At 39.6% G+C, this 20,248-nt stretch overlaps 1 protein-coding gene across 3 annotated transcripts in view; it reads left to right on the top strand.

Moving 5' to 3' along the window:
* Window positions 1-2,294: 2,294 nt before the first annotated feature.
* pax7a (paired box 7a) overlaps window positions 2,295-20,248 on the top strand; it is a 46,514-nt gene continuing 28,560 nt past the window's right edge. For 2 of the 3 annotated variants that reach the window (XM_056438262.1, XM_056438263.1), the window contains exons 1-4: window positions 2,298-2,382; window positions 3,739-3,974; window positions 4,609-4,738; window positions 5,136-5,264. In XM_056438262.1, coding sequence (XP_056294237.1) covers window positions 2,298-2,382; window positions 3,739-3,974; window positions 4,609-4,738; window positions 5,136-5,264 — 580 coding nt within the window. Of the gene's footprint in view, window positions 2,383-3,738; window positions 3,975-4,608; window positions 4,754-5,135; window positions 5,265-20,248 lie in introns of all 3 variants that reach the window. The other variant, XM_056438261.1, reaches the window with a different exon arrangement.

Below are 20,248 nucleotides of genomic sequence, written 5' to 3' on the forward strand. Positions count from 1 at the left end.
AAAGTCAAACTGGCTCAAAACCTTTCAATAGGAGGCTATAATAACTAGTTATATTTAACACTTTGGCATTTAGTATCCTGAGGCATCATCAATTTACATCATCTGTCCTCATTGTAGATGATCTTGAACATGGTGTTATGAACAATTTGAGCACAGACCAACAAACAACTCACAAAAATGTGATTCAAGTTCTGTAATAAATGCTACCTTTGGGGAGCTTGTATCTTTTGTTCAGCTCTAAAGTTGTTTGTTTGTATTTGTAGGGTTGTGTTAGAGATGTTCTTGTAATTGTAACAGTACAGGGGACCAAAATACCTAAAGATATACCAACATTTCAGGATTAACTGTTGTTTAAATATATCAGTTGTACGTCTTTATGTTTCCGAAAATATTACAAATTGAAACCCATAATTTTTACTTACATAATCATGTAAATGTTCCAGCATTTCTCTGCACACTGCAACACTTTTCTGTTGGGTGTAATCATCGACAGCTGCATAACAAATGAATAACAGGCTAATAATGATTAGGATAACAGAGGCCAGACTGGATGGTGCACGGAGAACCAATGATATTTGCTGAGGTTATTAGCTTTATTTGCGTGTCTGTTTGATAAAAAAAATATACCTGTTGTAGCTCCAGAAAAACAGAGAGGTGACATATTTGTAAAAGAACGTTTTATCCATAAGAGAAATACCTATTGTTTGGATTTCGCATGATTGATGCTTGACATAGTGCTCTCTGCGCCTTCCCAGGAGGGCGAGGCGGCCTCTTTGTGCCTCTCTGTCCCATGTGTGAAGCAAACCAAAGCGGGAGAGTGAGGGTCATAGCTATTCGGCAGGGTACCAGATCCTTCCCACCGGCACATCTGCATGTGAAATCGCCATTTCACCCCTCCACACTCCCTAATTGTTGCTCAAATTATTTGTGAAATTGCCTTCCACCAGGAGTGTTTTCCACGGCAATTGTCACACGATTTTATATGCACGGTGGGCCCACAGAGTTGACACATGAACCTCTTCTTTTTTTTTGCCATATGTGCTTTTTTTAATTCGTGTTTAATAGTGGCGTATTATTTGTTTGTTTTAATAATTACCTTTAAGCAATTACTCTTGTGCGTACTTAAGGGAAAGTCAACCTGTTGTCATCAATAGCGGGTCGATCCAAATGTTGTAATTACCACAGCAGCTATAGGAGCGATTTACACGTTCATGCTGCGCACATTTACTTAATTGAAAGGTTAACAAGCCAAAAGCATCTTGTGGTCTAACCCTCGCGAGGCGGCGCTGCTCGTGCGCGCCTTTGTCCGCTGAGAAACCATCAACTCCTCACTCAAGTATGTTGGGCCGTGATTCTTATTGAAGCTCCGCGTATTTACCGGATGTATAACTTGTCAAGTTATTTTCCAAAAATAAATGGTTTTGGTCAATTCAATGAATAATATTTTTGGATGATTATGATATTTTAATCGGAATTTTATTCTTAATATACAGTACATATATCGCAGTTGTATTTGAAGGAAATGATTACAGTTTAAATTGAATGATATATAAGTAGTTTGTATGCGATATCTATTTTTATTTTTTTACTTGCTCGAGTTTTCTTCAAGCAAAGAAAGAAAGAGAAAGGGAATTATTATTTCCATTTAAATGAATTAATATTCCACAGGTTCCAAAAGCTGAATGTCACGGAACCAGACACATTTTGAAAAAACAGGCTTGCGAATAACATTTAGACCTAATAACATTTTGAACTGCTTTTTGGTGTATGGAGTCTTAGGAGGGAGGCAGCAGTGAATTAAAAGTGGAATGCGTTGCTCTGATTGGTCGACAGGCTCCTGGCTAAACCCACTCGCTTTCATCCATAAAAGAAAGGCCAGGGAGCCTATGAGCGCGCTCGGCTGTCTCCTCCTACGACATGCACGAAAGTTGGCCACTTAAACTACTTCCCACCAGCCAGCAGACATTATACTGAACCCAAACTACACCAAGGGAAAAGAATAACAGTGCATTTTCTCCAACTCACACACAGTTTTAAGTGCTCCATTTTGCAGACATCCCAGCTTCAAGGGGTTGTTAATGTATTTGCAGCAGCTATTATCTTTTTGAATATATTTTGTCTCGTTCATCGCACCAGAGGAGAGCATCACTGTATCTGTTCCCCCGGTGGAAGAAGGGCTTGTCCAGTTTCTCCGCCTGGGATTGGGATTTGACAAGCAGACTGAGCATCATATTGATCATTTTGAAGACATTTCGTTTTGAACTCGGACTGGAATCCGTTTTGTGTTCGTCCAAATGATGGCTACTTTGCCCGGAACGATGCCTCGGATGATGCGCCCCGCGCCGGGCCAGAACTACCCGCGAACCGGCTTCCCCCTGGAAGGTAAAATATACATGACAACGTGTGTTTGATGTTTGCACTTGTGCTGTGACACAACTCATCAGTAACACACTCTGATAGTCACACGCAGCGCAGTTCGTTACCGGCGACATGCTGGGAAATAAAAAGGTGGGTGAACAAATTCGACCTCCAGTCAGTGATGATTAAAGTGAACAACCTGAATCAAAAGGGAATTATGGTTTTAGGGAAAGCATCAACTCGTGCTTCGATAATAACCCACAGCTTTTTTAAATAGCTTTTACTCGTGTGTTTTGATTCAACCAGATTATATATTCTAGGATTTGATATGCTCAGTCTGTATATTTATTTCTAAATGATTTTAATTTAAGACATATCTACTCTTAGTTATTCCTTATTATACAGAATCGAATACATTGCGATCACAATTTGGCATTTGTGTATTTGTTTTTTATGGTTTGGATGTTTTCATATTCAAATTATGGGTAAATTGTATTAATAATAATAGGCCCAGAAAATGATGTTTTTAAAAATACTCTTTGTACTCAAATTGAAGCTAAACTGACCGTAATTTATCTTCATAACACTTTGGATGACAGGATAAGCAGACCATTTTGTTTTGTTGTTTTGGGGAAATTTTAAGCAACATTTATTTTATCCAAGCTTCAATTGTTACAGGCACACACACACATGCGCACACACACGCACACACACGCGCGCACGCACACACACACACACACACACACACACACACACACACACACACACAAAAGCAATCTAATTGGTAATTTTTTTTAAACTTCGATGCCCACACTCAAGTCGTCTGGACATATGGGCGGAAGAAAAGATCACTTCGTATTTGCATGCATTTATGGAAACAGTTTCCCCATTACACCCAGTTCGTGCTCAAGTGCTCTGGACTGAAATGTACCAAAAACACGTAGTTCGCAAGTTACTCGAGCTGCGGGATTTGTTCAAGTGTCCTGCTGCTGGAAATGGCAATAATACACACAGCAAAGAGATGACTCAAAGGATCACATCAATATTTGTACAGCATGACTAGGAATAATCAAGGTGGGAAGTGTCACCCTCTTTAGTGTCTCTTGAATGTGAAATTGGATACTGAAGTGGCCTCGGATACATGCTGTCAGCCAGACTGACGATGGATGAATTTGGCACGACGCTCTCTTGAAAATGTATAATATGATAATGTGCATAAACTGCTTTCAATTAAAAGTCAGTAACACAGCAAACACGGTGCTATTTGACTCAATGAGATTGTGCTACATACAGCAAACATTGAAGTAAACATTTAGAGGACTGGGTGTGTTGTTGTTGATGTTGTTGTTTTTGAGACTTTTATTGTTTATTGTGGCGCAGTGTCCACCCCTCTGGGCCAGGGTAGGGTGAACCAGCTTGGCGGTGTGTTCATCAACGGGAGGCCCCTGCCAAATCACATCCGACACAAGATAGTGGAGATGGCCCACCATGGCATCCGACCCTGCGTAATCTCGCGACAACTGCGAGTTTCTCACGGTTGTGTCTCCAAGATCCTCTGCCGATACCAAGAGACCGGCTCGATCCGTCCGGGAGCCATAGGAGGCAGCAAGCCCAGGGTGAGTGAGATCCATGAACGGTCTGTGGGTCGCGAGGTGAAGGACACCTGAGTGATCTTGTGTTATTAAATTATGATAGAGGGACAAAAAAGAGTATAATCTCATCTTTGGCGATTTTTTTTTGCCTGTATAATGACACTATGACCTTTACATTTCAGCCCACCTGTAACATCCATACTTCAGTAATAGTCATAACAAACGTTGAGGCTGATATTTTGTTCTTTCTAAATATTCTATTGAGTTTGAAAAAATAAATTAAATTAAATGAAAACACTATTCCTACAATAATAATAATAATGATAATTGTTGTCTAATTTGCTTATTATACAATATTGTATTCATTCAATACTAAATAATACTAAAATGATGTTCCATTACAGCATTTTATTTATACTTATGTGGAATATTTTTTCACTGATGTTTTTTTAATTTCGTTTAAATGTTTATAGCCTATCGGTTGGTCTCATAAAATTCCCTTCAAAAAAAGATTCATAATTCATAGTTGTCTTTTAATTTTAGTCGCCTTTATTTTAGGATCACATTTTTCTTTCTCTTTAAAAATGCCTCTCAATTAAAACGGAAATATCTTCCTTTGTTTGCCCTTTTCCTCCCGTGCACCATTTCAAACCTAAAGCAGGTGGCAACTCCTGACGTGGAGAAGCGGATCGAGGAGTACAAGAGAGAAAACCCCGGTATGTTCAGCTGGGAGATCCGGGATAAGCTGCTGAAGGACGGGGTGTGCGACAGAAGCACAGTTCCTTCAGGTGAGGCTTCATCTGGTAAGCTGCACTTTTTTTATTTTCTTATTACGAGCGAACACTGCAGCAACACTTCTGAACATCACTTTGAATCCAACATGTTTTAAGCCCCAGTTACTGATAATAACATGTCAGTGTAGCAGGAAGCACACATACAGTTATGTGACCCAGAACAAAAATCTGCCTTTGCCTTTGGTGCTCAATAGATAATAATAATAAATAATAATAATAATAATTGATTATTGTATTTATAGTGTCCTTTTTTTCTTATAGTTTTTTTTCAACGCAGCTTCTTCATGTCAAACTTTTTTTCTGTGCTTTTGAAAAAATGTATGCTAGGATTACAATGGTTCTTTTATGGGTTTTAGAGCTAATCACCCATTTACCTTTGTGTTGCCATTAGTGAGCTCCATCAGCCGCGTATTGAGGGCCCGATTTGGCAAAAAGGATGACGAGGATGACTGTGATAAGAAGGATGAAGATGGAGAAAAGAAAACAAAGCATAGCATCGATGGCATCCTCGGTGATAAATGTAAGTTAACAGCAGAATATGGCCCTTTTGTATATGTCTGAAATATCAAATTATTATTATTATTATTATTATTATGATCATCATCATTATTGAGGGTAAATTGCAGCCTTGTAAGCAGGGAGCAAGTGTTTTAACTAGACTTCCTACTTTACGTCCTTTTGGGAAATGGTCCCACATCCGAGCTGCAGCTAAACGCACAGAATGTATTCTTGCTTTTAACTCCGTGCCAGCAGTTGTTCATTCACTCAATTATTTATGAGAGCCTTGGCAGAAGGTATTTAACTGCAGAAAATTAATTTGTGTCGCGAATTCCTCCTCATTCTTTGAGTCATTTAACGACCTCTAAATGCCAGCTGACAGTTGACCCAATCACAATCATGTCAGCTCTCTGACATTTCACCACTTGTCAGTTAAAGTGGAAATCATTGTTCATATTATTATTTGCTCTCTTAGTAATGCTGCGAGGAGGGGGAAATAATGTGCAGGTATATTTGCTGTCAGTGTTTTACAATACTATTTACAAGATGGTAACAAGCTTGCATGTATTGGTATCTCCTCCTGTGATATGCAATATATTTGTAGCATGTTTTATTCATATAAAAAAGAAGTTGATATAATATATTACAAGTGAGAAATAACTCACGGGGGACTTTATAATTTAAATTATAATGTGACGTGTTTTATATTCTAAGTTTTACGAGAATAGACTTTGAAATGAAGAACTTTTTATTGTCATATTTAATTGTCACATTGTGTCCAGTGCTTCGCTGTTTGTTTTATGGTTATGGAGTTGCACAGCTTCCAAACGATATAAAGGTTGATTATCAAAAATAAGTGAATGGGGTTAAGTGTTCACAAAAGCTTATTTTTCCCCTCAAAAAGACACTGACAAAACATTTTAAAACTTGAAGATGAACTTCATGAGCAGAACCTCCCCTCCATTGACGCGTTTCTCAAGCGAAGAGTCGGAGGTACAAAAGCAGATCCTGGAAAGCAGGGCAGCAAAAAGCAGAGTATGTGGACCCGTCCATTCTCATTCAAAAATCGGGAAAAATAGAGAAAAGTTTGGACAAAGGGCAAGGAGAGACATAAAAGGAGATGAATTATTCAGTACGCCCCGCTGGTAGATAGTTTTGTAATTTTCTATAATGGCCCGTTGGAGAAGAATCAGTTGATAGCGTGAAAACGGTCTCTTTTTTCTGTCACACCATGCATTCATGTTACGAGAAAAATGTCACAATTTTGTTGCAAATGTGTCAAACGTCCATAGAGATGGTTTATAAACCCTGTTGGATATAAATTACTAACATTGGAGAGTCTGCTCGTTACGCCAACTCTGTGCGTAACAACAAGCACGACTGATGTGATGGTTGGTACATTATTAAATACTTCAGCATTGCATTATGTTTGACTGTGTAATGTTGGTGCAAAATATCAAATTTTTTCCCCGCGTCTATTTTAAATTTATATTTGGACTTCTTTTGTTTAAAAAAAAAAATTGGGACTCAATTAGGCCTACGTGGCTATAAAGAGACGCATCTTCTGGGCAAAGCAGTTTAGACTACCGGCATCCGGATGGCATTTAATAATGTTAATACTTATTAGAGTAAGCACTGGAAACGACGGTTGCTGAATAGGTGCTGTGTTCGTGCCGGGTGTAATAGCTCGCAGGCATGGTAAGAAATGTATTTATCCCCAATCAGCCCCTCACTCCCCGAGTTTGAAGCACAGCCCTTATGTGGAGAGGGATTTTAAAGCAGATTAAATAGAGCCTTTTATTTCCTTTCACTTTCATCTCTGAGCGGAGCTCACAGTGGCTCGCCCAGGGCACAACATTCATGAGATATTTATTTTTCAGATCCAGATTTTTAAGACTTTATTTATTTATCTATTTGTTTATTAGGCCTGTGTATTTGATTTTCTCAGTGGTTACATCACGGATTTATCCCAGCTCTAATCTATCTTTATTTAACGTGTATTCAAACGCATTCTACAATATTGTACATGTTATGTTGTTGCTCGGAGTCAGCTGTTATTTCAACATGTAGCGGAAATTAAACCAACCAAAGATCAGTGCGCCCCAAAAAGAATCCGATCTTGCCACAACTTTAGGAACCCTTTTAATTTTGGATATATGTTGATCGTCTGTTGATCACCTCATGTGACTGTTAAATATACGTGCCAACATTTCAACACGTGCACAATATTGTGGAAAGCGGACACTACATCTGTGCAAGCTTGGATATCCTTTTGTTTTGCGCCGCACCGCTCAGAAAAAAAAGGTGAATCAGCTGTCCGGCGTCCATCTGCCACACTAACGCAACCGACCTGACCGGCAGAGGAGGCGCAGACAGGCGATGGACACTTCAGCAAATCGCAGGATTACCTGAGGTCCTCCATCTAATTAAACAGCTGTCAGGTGGGATTACTCCCGAACACCAGGCTAGGAAAGTGACAGAGCAGCAGAGAGGTGTGAAGTCAGATCCAGGTTAGGGCTGCATCCTAAAAAAAGATAACACAAAAAGTCTCTTTCAGTTATGAGTTATCTTTAGGCTAAATGTTGTTTAATTTACGTCATACGTCAAAAAATTACTCAGAAATAAATAAATAATCGGTGTAGAAAAATCGGTGTTTCCTCCAAATAAAGTAATTAATTGAACAATTGTGCCGTTATTATAAAAAAAAAACACGACGTATATATATAGTATATAGTTATTAGAATGTGTCTAAAGATGCCGCTCTCACGTCACCACCACGCACACTACCACGCGCACACGCACACACTTTTGCGCACGCGCGTGCACTCGCGGTCTCTAAGTGTATGGTAATATAATGTAGCTATATTTCGGGTCTAAAGCCGTGCTGAATGAGAAGGACAGGGGAATGAAGCGAGAGACCACTTCAAACAAATCCATCTGGAACAGTGTGTGAGGGAGATTCAGTGAAAGTATGGGGAAGTTATTTAGCTATTAATAACGTTTTTTCCTCAGGCATTGAGAGTGACTACATCTGCACTTTCTCGCAGTTATTTGGCTGGGTGGAAATTGAGGGAGACCCAAATGTTGGGCAGAGATAACATACCCATCATAGCCCAGACCCTGCGCTGTGCTTCACTGCATTAAACTCGGATTAACCTCCCCGGTCCCCGCAGCCACTCAAGCCATATTTCACTGGAATTTACATCGGTATAGGCCAACATTTATTCTTATAGATGGGGCAGCCGCGGACAGACTGGACATCACCAATAATAATAATAATAATAATAATAATAATAATAATAATAATATATTATAAATGCTGTTTTTTCAAATTGAAATACAACATTTCATTCTAATGATAATACAAAATATATATTTTGGACATTTTCACATAACAAATACATATTTGTTTATAGAGACACATTGCCCATATATTTTAAATAATATAATATTTTATATTTGGCTCTTCAAGCATCTCTGAATTCAAAAGAGAAGCGTCAGTATTGTTTCAGTGTTGTTTAGGTGATGTTTAGTTGGCATAAATAGCAGCTATGCTATTTAGTCTTTCTCGTATTGTAATAACCAGGATGACATGTCTCTGGAACCACATGCTGCTGAATAATACTGGAAGTTAGTTATTTGGTTGTGAGGTATCTCAGTCGTGTAACACATTTCATCATCATTTCAAATCATAAATAGAACTGTTCATTTGGTTCCTCTCCATCTATAAAAGCTAGAGCAGGTTTAACACAAAATATCAACAACATCAATTCCACCGGAAATATATGGTGATTTTTTTTAATGTTGCATATTTATTTAGTTCTTTAGAAAAGGCTGGTATCATTTGTCGTTAATGATATATTGCTATATTTTTATGGCGAAAAGCTACCAGTATAACAAATTAGGCTATTGGTTCCAGCAAGGTAACATGAGCAAACCGTGCAACATAATAACATGAGACCCATTGCTTATGAGTAATGAGTAATGCATCAATTTGAAAGAGTGCAGTTTAAGCTTGTATAGGCCTACCACCACACTGCGGAGACGTTTCAGTGTCAGGAGCTTTAAGTGTCGGCTGCATTAGGCTAAATAAAAAAAATGGTGTAGGCTTAAATTCATTGCTGGCATTTGACTTTGATCACATCAGAAATATTCATGGAAGCACAAACACTGACTCTGCCACCATTATCCAGGCTGACAGTGATACCTCTCAAGGCTGTCTATTAATTAAAGTGGCGCTTACTATGTGGGACGACTCCCTATCTGGGAATAAAAATGGTTTTTCCATCTCTTGTGGGGCTCTTGAAAAGAGGCAATCTTTCCTCTCCAGCTTCTTGTGGGAAATTTAAAAGTGTACAGCGGAAGACATGGGGATTTCTAGCTCATTTATAAAGAGGAGTTTATAATCCTTTCCTGCTTAATAACTTAAAAGGATTCAATTTCTACCCTCATTTATGGGGTTATGATCAAACATTGTTAAGTGCAGATAGTAGCATTTCAAGGTTAACATTTCCTGTTCAAATACATCAGAATATAAGCTGTAAACCCATAGGTGCCCTTTGTTTAGCCTGCAATTTCCCCCACAAATGCTGATAGGCCCATTTTAGATGTTGTTACTATTAATGTGATAACAAGGACGAAGCCGAGGAAGACCAAGTTGATAAGATGCCTCTGTGGCAGTGAGCATTTTTTAATGATCTGATATTTAATTATAGCATATAATTTCACCATCGAGAATTAAACTCAGTAGGCTTACAAACACTCTGAGGATCGACTGTCTGGTTGGGGGTCTCAAACCATACGAGACAAATTAAAGAGGAAGTGTTGCCCTGCAGGTATCCTGTCATAACAGTAGGGTGCGACTCTCATTTCTGTCTGTGTTTTATTCCAACCAATTTTCACTACAGGGCTCCAGAATCCTGCCTGCAGGGCTCGAGTCCAAAATATCCTTTCTTTACCTAAGTTGTACTCTCTTTCTCTCTCTCTCTCTCTTTCTCTCTCTATCTCTCTCTCCCTCCCTCCCCCCCCCTCTCTCTCTCCTCTTCTCACTGACTCACACAGACACAAACACACACACACACACACACACAGTCCTTTAATGCATCACACATGTCAACAGGTGGGGGTAGTGACAACACGTTGTACTTTTAGGTCACAAAATTATTTTTTTCCACATGAATTCCTGGTCTAAGTCATCTTAGAATTTGGGGGATCGTAAATGGATAATATATTTTAAAGAAAGTTCATTCTGAATTTGTAATTTTTCTAAAAGGTACATTTATTTTGTGGCAATTTAATGGGTGATTTTGTTGAATTATTGTATTATATATATCAATATAGAGAGAGATATACATATACAATTTGGAAAGTATTTTATTGTTGACAGTTGAAATTATGGGAAATGTATTTATTACGATATTATTTTAATCTGCTATTTTATACATTACCCTATTATTCTATATTTTTACTCCTATTACTTTATATATTACCCTATCATTTGAATGACCTTATTATATTTATGGCAAATATTACTCTAAATTCATCATCCCACATTTTACACTTTACATGTATACCCTGCTGGCACTGTTACAATGTAAATATTTTGTCAGCTAAGTAGTTTTTGTTGTTGTCATTATTATCATTATTATGAATTGTTTTTATTTTACCGTTTTATTGTTATTAGTATCATATTAGTGTTACCAGCCTGCTGACAACGCCTCAAACATTTACATTTCCACTTGAGGCGTTAAATGTATTCCCCAAATTGCCACCGCTTTGTTAGCAGTGACGCTTAATTGGCTGGAAGAAGATGAATGAGGCTGACAGGAATCAGCTGTCCACAGATTCCCCTGTGTGTCTGACTCGGAAATCATAACCTGACCGGCTTTTCCTCCTCTGAAACCAGCTCGTTGAACTTGTCACATCTAATTAGGGTGTTAAAACGCACCAAGTGCATCGGTGGGAAACAGTAGGTGGTTGGTCCGGGGCAGCCAATAAGGCCTTTTTGGGTCAGATGGTGGAGGGGTGGGTGGGGGGGAGCAGCGGGGTTGGATGGTGATGTTGTTGAATTGGACCGCTGCGGGGTCTTATTTTCTAAGCAGGCCTTCTTTTCCGCTATTACTTCAATTATGGTCATCCAGCGGGCTAAACAGGCCAGCCTGCACGGACTGTAGCCTGCTTTAATTAGGTATGAAATTAATTAGAGCAGACATCTATTAGAGACTTTTAAATTTGGCTAATTTTTATTCCAAAGAGTTTAAAGGTATAACAGTGGATTAATGGATTACAGCCAAAATTACATTTTATTGCGTCCCATCATTTCTGTCTCGAACAGGTGTCAGGCAATATTTTGAATTCATAGGCACAGAAGAGAAACATCATATCATTAACTTGCTCTGTTTTTTCACTTCAACAGTAACTTGAAAAATGAATTAAATCGATGATGTTATGTTTGATTCCTCTACAATTTCTGCTAGATATTTATGTTATATTCAAATGTACATTTCGGAAACAACGTTTATCTTTAACTTCTTGAGTTAGCGATATACACATCCTGTGCAAATGCAAAAATACAATTGTTTTGGATTCCCATTTTAAGAGGCCGCATTCTCTTTTTATTGAAAACTTTTTTTCTTGTATTGGTAAAAAAAAAAGCCCTGTGATGTCTGACAGCCTACTCTCACCATTGTTGGATGAACAGCCACTAGAAAAGGACGAGAGAAAGAAGAGGGAGGAGAAAAGGCCCCTCTGTTATTTTCTGTCTTGAGACTTGCTGCATAGGCTATTCAGGCAAGTTGATGAACTCCTCCAAAAAGTTTATTAAGGGGCTGAAAACAATAAGAACTAAAGCCTTTGGGACTCTGGGCAGACAGTTTATAAACTAGCTGCTATTGTGCCTCAAAGGCAGATGCATGAATACTTTTGAATGGGGGCCTTCAAACTGACACGATCAGGCTGGACAGCAGCAGTTTTAAAGGGAGAGAGGGTGCTTCTGCTGCAGCTCAGATCTCTGCCTCTTTTTGCATTAATGTACATCTGCAAAGGAAGGGGGAGGAGGAGGAGCTGGGCGCTGTCTGTCATGAACACGCTGGTTCTCCCTTGGGCTTTACACCTAATTTGTGCTTAAAACAACTTTAAAGAAGATATGTTTATCTGTTTGGGTAAACAAGCACTTTTTAAAAAGACTTTTCTCTGAGGAATTTATAGTTTCTAGAAAGACGCTGTCCTCATGTTTATGTATTCTTGAAGAACCAAGGTCATTTTTTTATCAGTGTCATATTTGGTGAAATGCAAGCCAAAGAAATTCTGCCCTGTGAATCATCATAAAAGCAGATGTTTTAATACCTTGCATCCTATTTTTATACTTTAATACTAATATTATTATATTGTGGGTGTGGAAATCACATAAGCTGTTATGTTGATACCAATAGCAGAGTGTGACAATTGGTCTTCCCGTTTGCTGTGTTGAATTTCAAACAAAACACTTTCAACTATTCTTGATCATGTATAGGAAAACAGAAAGCAGGGCAGAAATCGTTTGTGTGCTTTGGCGACGTGGATTCACTGTTGATATGTTTTATTTTGAATGGGGCGCGCTGGTTACGCGCACTCAAGGAGATACATTATTCCCCTCCTTTTCAGTAAACAATAGATTGTCACTCTTTATCCCTCTTCCCTCCTCTGTCCCTCCCTCTCCAGCTTTCTCTTTTCGTCCTCTCAGTCGCTGGCTCTGTGCCTCACAACATCAGAGGGAGTCCAGTGATTTGTGACCCCAGCAACCCACACTTAATCTCGCTAAAGAGGGGGAGCATCCAGTTTGCAGCTTGGCGGGCCCCAAATAGACCAAGCCTGCTCTGGCAGGTGTCAACATTAGCAAACAATTGCTCCCCAGTCCCATGCCCCGGACCCCAGTGCGACACTGAACCTAAACTATTTGAGGCGCACTGAAAGGAGCCACATAATAGGGAATGCGGAGGGGGAGGAGAGGAGGGGGAGGACAAGGAAGAGATTACACTCTCAGACAGCTATTAGCAGGGATGAGGCTTTTCTAAACAAACAAACAAAAAAAAGAAGAAGAAGATCAATACTCTGTTAGTTTACCAAGTGGAGTCATCATCGTGGCTTTGGAGTATTTATTTTCTGCTCCATTGTTTTTTTCGACATCTCAAACGTCTGTGGGCCGTATTGGCAATCCAATTCAGTCTGCAGGAGGGTCCCGGGGAGGCCGATTTCTTCTCCCGGGCAGTTGTGTATTAGTTGCGGATTTCGCTTTCAGTGGGCAGTTCATTCATAGATTCGGGGTTGTAATGAATCCAGATTGGTGAGTATTACCTTCGATGGCGGACGATGACTGGGCTGTCTGGAGGGAAAACAACACTCAGGGCTGACAGAGCTCTGCTTAGCCCTGTGGGATTGCAGTCCCTTACTTCATTAGACAGGAGTGTCTTAACAAAGGGAGCAGAGGAAATGAAAAGCGAACGAGTTGACATGTGGATTGTCGCTGCTCTCGGGTGGATATGTGTCTTGACAAGAGGGCCAATGTTTTTTTAAAGGCCATTTATTTATCTCTCACTGCTGATTCCCAGCCATGCCACGAGGAGAGACAAGTGTTCTCAGCAGGAGAGATTATTCTCTAAGGTTTTAATGGAAAAACCTATAATATCGGACAGAAATCTCATTTAATTGCTTTGAGATTTGCTCTTAACGTCTTTCCTTCTGCCAGAAGAAAAAAAAGCCCGTTCAATTCAGGCAACATCCGCTAAAACAAACCTCCTGGTGCAGTTGTTCTGCTCACATCATTAGAGGAGCTGCCATCATTTTTCTGCAATAAAGAAACGTAATTAACTGACCTCATGACCTCCACAAACAATGATGCCTGTTGTCAGAAAGCACCAATAACAATGTCAACGTGCAATAAAATGATTATGAGCATTCGTGGCAGAGAAGAACTCCCAAACATAGAATGATCAGACTTAAAAATGCAATGTTGTTTTTGTCTCAACTAGGTGGATTGCCACAGGGGACAGACAGTTTACAGAGTAATTTCAGCTTCAAGCAGTATCTAATTAACCATGTAATTCCATAAATCATCCCCATTTTGTCGAATAAGTTATCTACCAAACAACAAAATGTTGTTGCCGGCTGTCAGATCATTCCAAACAATGACAAAGGCCTGTTAATTTGTCAAAGATGCACCAGTAATTCTTCTGTTTATTTATGTAGGCCATATCGGCGAGGAGACAAGTATTGACATGCAGTGTCTCTTTGAGTTCATCCAAATATAATCTTACAGCTGATAAATCAGTGCATCAGTGCAGTGTTTGTCTGGCTCAATTGTATTTAGCAGTCTATATTATATAATAAATTTGATAGCATGCTTTTTAAATCGTGTGAAATATATATTTCTACAAACTGATTTTTGGCTGTAATTTTCCCCAAATAACCTACGATATATAGGTGCACATTTAAGATAGTTTTGTGTCCGTTTTGTAATTTAGAAATATCAATTATGATGATGGATCATTATTAAAACTGTACATTTTTTATTTGCAGCCCTGTCATCACAAAAATCTATTTTGGTTAAATGTAACATTTCAATTTTATGTTAAATCCCACTCTTAAGATTTGGCTCTTGAGCTTGAATAATATAGAATAAACTACGTAGTATAATTGAATTTCCTGCCTGTCTGGAGTAATCTTCGTAAAAATGTTAAGATGAACATGGTAATAATAAGCGGGACCTTTGGCAGGAATAGATCTTTGTCTTGGTGATTAAACCATTGTTACCCTGCCAAACAATAACGCTGAAGGATAACACAAATGAGTATACAGTACATCTCAAGCTTTATTATGTCCATGTTAAATCATGCAATGGATGAGCAGGTCAGAGCCACATCATTTATTGAAAGAAATGTAGTTTCCTCCAATTCGCCTTGCCACCTAAGGTTGTCAAACTCTGACAGCTGGCACAGATCGGGGACAGTGTGTTGCATTATGACCATCCACTGGTTACCATGGAGCTGCATTAGAAAAGACAAAAGGCATTTCTGGCTAATTTTATTACAATACAGGAATAGCCCACATAATGTGCAACAGTAATTACATTTAGCACAGTGCGTCCATGCTCTCCCACAGTGATGAATGGGAAACATTGACCATGGTCTGCTAGTTTAAAAATCGCCATTAGCCTATGCTACTTAGGGCCAGAACATTTCACATTTTATGCTCTTGATCTGCTTCACCACTTGAAATATTCATTTGTTTTAATTGTGCATGGCTTTTTTCAGAAGCACAAAGACAATAAACATGTTCCCTAAGTGTTGCAAATCAGAAATGTGTTTTTTCCCACCAAGTTAAAATGTGTAAGGGGTTGTCCAAACAGTGGGGTGGAGCTCCTGTCCTTGTCGACAAAATAACAACTTCAAATGTTGTCCGCTATTTTCAACTAATGGGCTTATTTCTGCATCGTCAGTCATTCTCTCCTTGGGGAACATGTAGTCTCAGTATAAAAAGCTTTGCTACTGTGCCACATTATAACCCCTCAATATGGAGGGATCTCAGAAATTAATGCCCAGCACTGTAACGCTTAAATGTGCACAGGAAAAAAAAGCTATTTAGAGGAAATATTCATTAAATTGTTCAATATAAAGGAAACACTTTGTTCACTTGTAATCCACTGGATGTCAGTCCACTGTGGAGTAAAATAATACTTTTGAAGATATGTTTAATAATTTCCACTCGTTATAAGGAATATAAAGCCGTTTCAAAACTTGCTATACTGTTTTTATTTTGCACAGGAATAAAGTAATATTGAGACATATAACTCTGTTTATAGTAATCGCCATAATCGCGCTAAAAACAGTTACGTAGTGTTTTTTATAAAGGTTTTCAGCACTCTTTTTTCCCTCGTGCCCTTGATGTCGCACAAACTTTTCCACAATATTTGCTGCCCAGCCTTGTCCAGAAAATTAGAAAACTTCCCTTGGACACATAAAAATGTCCGCTGTGCATTCCTATACTGTGCCCAGTAATCTCTCTTTGGCTTTGTTGAGAAAATGATTTGTTCCTGCAGGAGACCTCAGCTCATAGCCCTGAGACGTTACTGTTTGATTTCCTGCGTAGGTTTTTGAGAGCTTTTTGCTGGGGGACCGAGGCTCTGGCTCCAGTGCCATTTGGCAGAGACCCCCATGGGCTCCTTTTTTACTTTCTTGTGCTCTCTGTTAATTTCATTACTTTCGCTGTGACCTCAATTAGTGAAGACTCTAGCTCAAGCGGAGACATTCTGCTCGACAGAAGAGGAAACCTGGTGCAAAGCTCAGTCTTACTGACAACAGTCTTCCCAACAAGGTTCCTGTTTTGTGTCTTCTGAAGACTTTATGGGTCATGGGTCGACAAAATTACATGATTAATGAGCAAGTAAATTGAAATTGTTTTGATTTTGCATAGTGTGAAGGATGAAAATTAACATATGCAATGTTAGAAGTGCATTTTTTCCTTCAAAAAAAGTCTTTTAAAAACAATAATTTATATATTAGGAAAAACACTAAACGGCCCTCTGGAGTACAAAAGTGTTTGCCATCAAATTTATCTCTCGGATAAAAACAATCAATCCCCATATTTCTAATATCCTAGTTTTAGTCAGTTGTATATTAAAGAAAAAAAATCCCACCCTTCAAGTCCTTCGCGCTTTCACACTCAGGCAGCGCAGAGGCATGGGGAGTCAATATGTCAGCGTTTATGGATGCCCTGCGGAGCTGCACAGGGCTGTCAGGCCCCTATTCATGCTCTAATGGCCCCCCGAGGAGCTTGTCTCTCTGCGCTGAAAAGGCCGGGAGGCCCAGAGGACGCCCTGTTGTTGAAGGTGAGCGTGCGCTCTCATGGACGCGCCGCGCCTTCATCCATATGACAAGAGCCATAAAAGAGCATCGCTCTCGCTGCTTCTCCCTCTCTGTCTCCTCTGCTTTCTCTTGCGTCTCTCCCACCCTCCCTCCTCTCTCCCACTTTCTCCCCAACTCAAACAGAGAAAAGGGGGCTAATTGTTTGTTGTGAGAGCCAAAGATTATAGAGCCTCCCATCTTTCTTCCTCCCTTGCCTTTTTCTCCTCTTTTTCAACGGTGCACTACTCCTTTTCTAAAGAAGGAGATTTTTTTCCAAGAGAAAGAGGAATTCCTGTGGAATGTCGACGTAAAAGAAACCGACAATGAGAGGGTCTGCATTTAGTGGCAAAAAAGGCTTTTCTTTTTTCATCAGGTAGTTTTTAATCTTTTCAAACTTCTTCTTGTAGCTACAGACTCAAAGTTGCACTAAAGTTTAGAGCTCTTGTTCACTTCTGCCTTCCTTTCTCACTTGTCCTGTCTTAACACTTGAAATATATTTTGTCTGCCCTTGGCCCTCGGCCACCAGCTATAAACCGGTAATTGATATGATAGGCATGAGACAAAGCTGAATCCAATGACATCTGTCCATAAAGGTGAGCTGAGAATGATTTTTATTTCCGATAGATGGTGGATTTTTAATATCCTCATGTATAGTTACACATCTTCTCCAGATTCAATTTCAGCTAAATGTCAAATTGCGGCCCAGAGAAGGTCACCGACAACCAGAGGAAATTGATGGTGCATTTTAGCACGTTACCAAACCAAGTAAACAGTTCACTCGATTTTGCAACGTATGCAGTCTTTTTACAAATTGGTTCGGTATGTTGATCTGAATATTTTAATCTAATATATACTTATAATAAATTCCGATTATGCAGAGGCTACACTCACTTTTGGAGTTTTGTTTTTCACTTGCAAGGAGATAACTACAGGAGAAGATTATTCATAGAGAATTTGTCTTTAAACCATTCTGGTTATCGCTGTCATCTATCTTGTATTCACATACGGTTCCTATCGCAGATACATCCTTCGGTAAATGCCTTGAATCACATGGCTCCTTTAACTTGGCAAGCCCTTTGGGATGAGCAGGCGAGTGCATAAAGCAGAGATGCCGCACCATTCTCGGAAAAATGCAAATTGGGAAGTTGTTAGTTATTTGATGTTGCTGCGTGATCCCTCCCGCCCCCCGAAACATCCCTCCACTCCAGTGTTAGTGGTTGGATCGCATGCAGTCCTGGCGACAGGCAGTGCTGTTTATATGCAGGCCTGCAGCAGCAAAGACAGCACAGAGACAGATGCATGTCAGAGATAGCAGATCCCATCTCAGGCAGACGCCTCTTATCACAGGCTGTTTGCATAATTAGGCCTTTTGATATTCACCCCCTCTGACTGACAAAAAGTATAATTGCAGTATCAACTACGACAAAAGGTAGGCACAAAATAAACAAGTCAACATAAATAGGGAGAAAAGACGCAGTGTTATTTTTGTCCTGTGGGAAAAAAGAGGGAGGAAAAACACAATTTTAAACTAAATCTGCTGTCAGTCACAGTCAACTGGTGTGACTCGGTGCTCAGAGGCTGGTCCTGTGAATGCCTGCAAAAACACAGAGCGTGAGGCCTTATTGTAATTATGCTGGAACTAATATGCTTTTCTAAATGAGCCATTATGAGCTAATGCTGCACTGCCAAAGCCCTGTCTGTTTTTGTCCCTCTGTCTTGGATAGTTTGCAAAGGTATGGCTGATATTGAGGCCATGGGTTATGAAATCAGAGACAGTCTGACGAGGATGAGCGCTACTTAACTTTAGACTAAAACTGCTCACAGGTGAGTCAGAGATGATGGATAAAGAACTCGGACTCCTTTCAAAGACATGTCCTTTAACATTTGTAATAAAGAAATCTATACGCTTTCTAATTATTCTTACATTTTAGTTGCATATAGAGGGAGTCATTTATTTGGATTTCATCGTCTATATTTGCAATTTCATTTTTGTAATTCTGTTAATTTTCGTGATGGCTTTTCCTGTTTTTTTAAGATATTGAAAGGCCTACACATCTGGGCTAAAGTAGCCTGTATATATTTACACACCTTCTAGTTTTAGTTTTTAATTTACACATTTTTAGAATAAAGCTTTTTTTTAAATACGTTTTTACTTAAAATTAAATAAATGTCACAGATCTTTGCTTCTTCTGATTGTAATGCTTCATGATAAACATTTATATGCAACTATTTCTTCAACATTGTTCAACAACATGATAGACATGAAGTTTACTGCACTTGTTATGTGTCATAAATCTGTAACCTTACAGATCACTTGGCTAATTGCCGCTATAGAGAGGACAGCTGTGTGTTTAATTAGCATTACATCAGCGTCGCGGGGGTAAAGGTGGAGGACTGGAGGAGTCCGAGGGGTTGGAGGGAGAAGAAGAGAAGGAGGTGGGTAGGGGGTCGATAAGAGAAGTGGAGGGGTTTTGAGGAAACATGGTGATGATGAGGATCCCATCTGCCGGTATGGTCTGAGGAGTCTGTCTGTGGCGTCACCCGAGGAGCATCAGGGAAGAGAAACGGCTTTAAACCTCATAGTAACTTTAAAACTATAAACTGGCAGTTAGTCCTTCCAAAGATCTGGCTCGAGTTAAAGCATTATTAGAGCAAAAACTGTTAAAACATTTAACGGTTCTCAGTTAAAAATTCAGAGCATTAATAGCAGAACTCAACTATTTGTGATGTAAAGGTGTCATGGAATAACTGAGCAGAGAATTTAAATGACACTCCCTCTTTGTGTGTGTGTGTGTGTGTGTGTGTGTGTGTGTGTGTGTGTGTGTGTGTGTGTGTGTGTGTGTGTGTGTGTGTGTGTGTGTGTGTGGGTGGGTGTGTTGTAATACGATTTCTTTCTGTGCTTTGCCGGGCGCCTTTTTAGCGCATGTAAGTCTCTGTTGTGGCCCGCGGGCTAGCTAATGACCGCCGCTCTGCACTACGTTCGTACTCCAGTTAAAGCCCATCCTCCGGACCCCCCTCAGATAAACACTGTTAGCTCTGTTTGCTCTATAATGTTAGCTTCTAGTCTCGCCGGCTCAGCTGTCGTCATGCTGAGAGTCGTGTGGAGGCAATCCCTCTGCTCTGAATTTTG

Source organism: Pseudoliparis swirei, chromosome 18 (assembly GCF_029220125.1).
Source record: "Pseudoliparis swirei isolate HS2019 ecotype Mariana Trench chromosome 18, NWPU_hadal_v1, whole genome shotgun sequence".
NCBI lineage: Eukaryota > Metazoa > Chordata > Actinopteri > Perciformes > Liparidae > Pseudoliparis > Pseudoliparis swirei.